At 42.9% G+C, this 4,502-nt stretch overlaps 1 protein-coding gene across 1 annotated transcript; it reads right to left on the bottom strand.

Annotated features, from left to right (window-relative positions):
* Positions 1 to 367: 367 nt before the first annotated feature.
* On the bottom strand, positions 368 to 4,133 carry LOC129077048 (elongation factor 1-gamma-like). The gene is made up of 2 exons (XM_054581228.1): positions 4,037 to 4,133; positions 368 to 945 (listed from the first exon to the last, which is right to left on the bottom strand). Exons 1-2 carry the CDS (start codon positions 4,131 to 4,133, stop codon positions 368 to 370), a joined length of 675 nt encoding a protein of 224 aa, XP_054437203.1.
* Between the last annotated feature and the right edge of the window lie 369 nt (positions 4,134 to 4,502).

Here is a 4,502-nt window from a genome sequence, read left to right as displayed (position 1 = left end):
TTATACCTTACAGATCAGCCTTCCGAAAGTCCGACCCTCGTCATGTCATTCTTGTTTTTAAAAAAGACTTCACTGCCTGCTGAATAAGATCTAAACTCCTCCAGCTCTCATTCAAGCCTTTTAGGATCTCATTCTAACCTCACTTTCCTAGATCAATGGCCCATCAGTGAGAGGCATAAAACATCGTCTTCAAAGTTGAGAGACTTGCAGCGGGGTCTTGAAAGATGGATGGAATTCAGATCGGTCTTGTGGTCAGAGTTATGAAGATGCGAATATCCTTTTCCGTTTCCCCTAGTGTTCAGTTTCCTTTAATGACCTCCCTCTGCCTGAAGGACAGGTGCAGGCAGCTAGCAATGGCCAAAAATGTTCACTTTAAGATCTTGCCCTGGTTTTGAAGGCTTTGCCCACATGCTGGAAGCACCCGCTCCCATTCCCCAAGCAAAAGTCCTCGCAGTATGGATCTCCTTGCTGCCAGGATCCATGTATATGGCTCGTAGTCCACCTGCCAATCTGGACTCAGCGGAAAGGCAAGATCCTGGCCTCGGAAGACCCAGACTCCAGACATAGAGATGCTAGTGTTGGTTCCAAAGAGGAGGGCACTAGCAAAGACATTCTTCCTCGGCTTGTCCCATTGCTGGAACATTCCAGTGATGAGGTTGCAACTTACGAAGGTCTGGGTGAGCTCTTCAGGGAAGTGGCACCTGGAGTACCACAGGGACCAGCCGTCCTTATCAGAGTGCTCCCAAAAGTATGGCAGCACCAGGGAGAGTGTGTCCTCAATGGAGTACTTGTGCTTAAATTCATCCAACAGAAAGGCACCCTCGGGCAGGTGAACGAAGGGCTCCTTTGCCTCCGGCTCAGCAGCCAGCACCTGCTCGCATTTGTCCATCTCCTCCTCCGAGGCGGGAGCCGAAGATGTGAAGATTCTTAATCTCACTTCTGTCACTTATCATTTGAGTGACCTGGACAGCCACTTCGCTTAATTTTCTTCGCTTCTATCAGGGCAGAGGAGCATAAAAAAAGCTCCCATTTGATAATATCTTTGCCTTTATGTAGATCATTTCTTTGATCGACAAAGTCTAATAGGATATGTAGTAGGGTAAAGTGTACTTGCTTATTTGTTTGTTTTTTCCCCAAGAGAAATTCCCTTTACAGGTGATAACAGAAAATGTCTTTGGAGAAAATCTTCTTTGTCTCAATAAGGAGTTTGCTGGTAGTTCTGTAGCTTACAAAAATGCAGGCCAGCCGGGACCTACTATCCTAGGTTAAGGTTATATAGCGTGGTATTTTGTCTCTTGATATGAGTTGCTTCTAGCTCTACAGAATTTTGGGAAAGGGGAAGTATACTTATTTGTAAAAAAAGTGCAGGCACTGTTATGAGTTGAAGCGTGCCCTCCCAAAATACATGTTGAAATCCTCACTCCCAGTTCCTCAGAATGTGACCTTATTTGGAAACAGGGTCATTGCAGATGTAATTAGTTACAATGAAGTCATACTGGGGTAGGGCAGGCCCTTAATCCACTATAACTGGTATCTTTAAATGAAGTGGAGGGGAGACACAAAGACAGACATACCAGGGGAGAACACCGTGAGATGATGGAGGCAGAGATTGAAGCGCTGCAAGCCAAGGAATTCTAAGGATTGCTGGCAAACCACCAGAAGCTAGGGAGAGTCAAGGAAGAATTCTCCTCTACAGATTTCGGGGGCAGCATGGCTCTGCCAACACCTTGAGTTTGAACTTCTAGCCCCCAGAACTGTGTGACAATACATGCCAGTTGTATTAAGCCGCCTAAATTTGTGGTATTTCACTCTGGTAACCCTAGGAAATTGATACAGGGGGTCCTCTAGAAGTCAAGAAACTCCAACTCTGCTCCCTAGATTGTAAAGACTCCCGGTAAAGTTGACAGAAATAAAAAATATCTCTGAAATAAAATATCTTGAAGGAGGAGAGTGTCAGGAACAGCAATCCAGCTCTCCTGACAGCTCTGGAGATGGGCTGGTTCCGATTACGCACATGGTTTGGTCTGGGAGCTCCTCTATTTTCAGACACTGCAGCACAGTCGAGGGTCTTTGGGAGCACAGGGCTGACCATGGGTATAGGAACTAAAAAGGACTGTTACCCAGGACTAACAATCAGCTGGTATTCTCTACGGCTCTATCAGTTGTGTATGGCTGGTGATTTAATGCCCACACTGTACAAATATTGAAATATTTTGATATCTTGCCTGCTGCATGTTGTAAGCTAAACATACGGTCCAACTGCAACCTGAGCAGATATCTGGACTGCCAAGAGTACCGCTATTGTGTGCGCAGATCTACGAGGGACCAGTTTTCAAAAGTGACATTATGCAGGTGACAATGGCTCCAGTTCTTTCTCTCCATGATATTTATAAACAAGACCGATGCCTTACAGACCAAATTAAGTTCCTGGATTGAGAAAAGGAAGTTTTCAAGATGATATTGGACTTCCTGCTGAGGGGGAAAGTGGGAATTCAAGCAATTGATTGGAAAAATAAAAGAGATTTTATTCTATTTGTATTCCAAGTTGAAAAAGCAGGTCATAAGGGCAAACACAGAATGCAGTGAACAACAGCACTATCTGTATCCATGCCGGTGAAGGGTGAAGTGCTCCAGCAATGATAGATGGGAAGGTCTTTTATTGGAAGTTTCCAAAGAGATTTTCTGAGACCTGTAGTCCAGTGTGTTGAACCAAATCTCTGAATGGACTTCAAATAAAATCTCCTTTCTACAGAAGCGAAGCTATTACTCAGAATCAACCAAGAGCAAAAGAGCCTCATTTCAACAATGGGAACGGGTCAGCTGTTCCCATGCAGAACCGATTTCAGAAAAATCTTCATTTTCTCTGCAACAACTTGTTATCAGCTATACGTTCTGCTTGGAAAAAGCCAAGTGATGCTCTCAATCCCACATTACATGGGTGCAACATGGATGCAAAGTGCAATAGCCCACTCTTCCTTAAGCAAAATAGGTAAGCGAGCAAAAAGTAATGAAACAGTCTTTTGCATCTCTTGCATACTCGAGATTGGCACAGCGGTGTTTCACTATTCATGCCACCTGCCACAGCTGGGTTCTTGGTGGAATCTGTTGAGAATATGGCCCTGTGGATTTTCTGTGTTAGAGTGGGAGCTGTGTGTGTACATAATGACATATACTCAGTAAGTGCTCAAAGAACACTGACTGTTGATGTTATTGAATGTAAAAAGGGGAAGTAAATGGACTCTTAGAACCTTAAGGATGGTGGGAAACAGATATGATGTTCCTATGCACAAGAAAAGGTCATAATTCTGAGGAGAGTGTCTAATGTGAAGAGTCACAGGCTGGAAATCAGAATCCTGTAACAAGCACCTGGTAATTTATGCTCTATTTCTTTGTTATGTGTCCCTGTTTAAGTCACTGATGATCTGAGTTTCCCCAGCTATTTAATGAACACAGCAGCCCTTCTTACCTGCAGGGGTACTGAAAGCCTTACTGAGTTAAATGTTTCCTATGTGAATGTGAAACAAAGGTGCAAAAACAGTTAACTGAATGGGAAGGAAAGAAGGATTATCTCCACCTTTCCTACTTTACTGGATAGTACTAAGTAAGAAAATATGCTTTTTGTACGTATGATTCTGATTTTCTTATTTGCCCCTCCTTTTCACGTTCCTCTTTTTCTTTTCTCTGGATCTCTTTTACATAAATACACAAAAAGTGTTGTACGATTTTTTTTTTTTTTTCCTTTTTGGCAGGGACACATACAGACCCCTTGAGGGCAAGACCATAGGAAAACAGATCTGTTCATCCATTGCTTTCTATAGGGAAGGTACTATAGTAGCTACTATGGAAGGTAAAAAGTTATTTAGAGTGTTAACTTTGCCTTCAGGGAGTCTAAAACTCCTGAAGGCATGCAAGGGCATAAGGCATGAATACAAATAACAAAATCAAGTGAGTATTTTAGTTAAGTGCCAAAAAGATTCGTGAAACCAAGTTCATAGACTTTCCGAAAAAGGGAAGTTCTTCTTCAAAACTGAGCTACCTGTGAAAAGTTCGATGCAGAATTCGACCTGGGAAGGTGAGTGCAGGACATTCCAGGGAAAGGTGACGGTGCGCGGGAAGGCTTGGCGGGGCGGCATACTTCATTTCCAACGGTGACAACTGGTCGTCTGATTTGGTTTAAAAATGGGTTGTGTGTAGTTAGTTAGGAGCACATTAGACTGGAAAGCCATTTAGGGTTTGATTGAAGAGGGCCTTAATAACAGGCTTAAATAGTCGTTTTTGATACTTTTTAAAAACTTTATAAAAAAAATTATTATAAAATGGGAGCAGAGCTGTCTGGCTGAAGAGCTTTCTTCCATTACATTCACATATTTTGGTGCCTTTAGGGAACTCCATGGAAGCCTCAGGGCCCTACAGAGTACTCCGTATTTTGCAATAGGCAAAGGACAGCCATGAAATGTTTCTAAGCAAGGAGGTGACAAAATTAGAATAGAATATTCTGAATA

The sequence above is a fragment of the Pteronotus mesoamericanus genome, unplaced genomic scaffold (genome assembly GCF_021234165.1).
Source record: "Pteronotus mesoamericanus isolate MK-2021 breed Mesoamerican mustached bat unplaced genomic scaffold, CSHL_Meso_final contig_657, whole genome shotgun sequence".
In the NCBI taxonomy this organism is placed as follows: Eukaryota; Metazoa; Chordata; class Mammalia; order Chiroptera; family Mormoopidae; genus Pteronotus; species Pteronotus mesoamericanus.
This window is presented reverse-complemented; position numbering and strand designations above follow the sequence as displayed.

Excerpts from the sequence above, each read along its gene's own strand:
- LOC129077048 (XM_054581228.1), bottom strand. The coding sequence starts at position 4,133 with ATGCCGCCCCGCCAAGCCTTCCCGCGCACCGTCACCTTTCCCTGGAAT. Across the intron at positions 946-4,036 it reads CTGCATCGAACTTTTCACAG|TGACAGAAGTGAGATTAAGA; the intron begins GTAGCTCAGTTT and ends TCAAATGATAAG.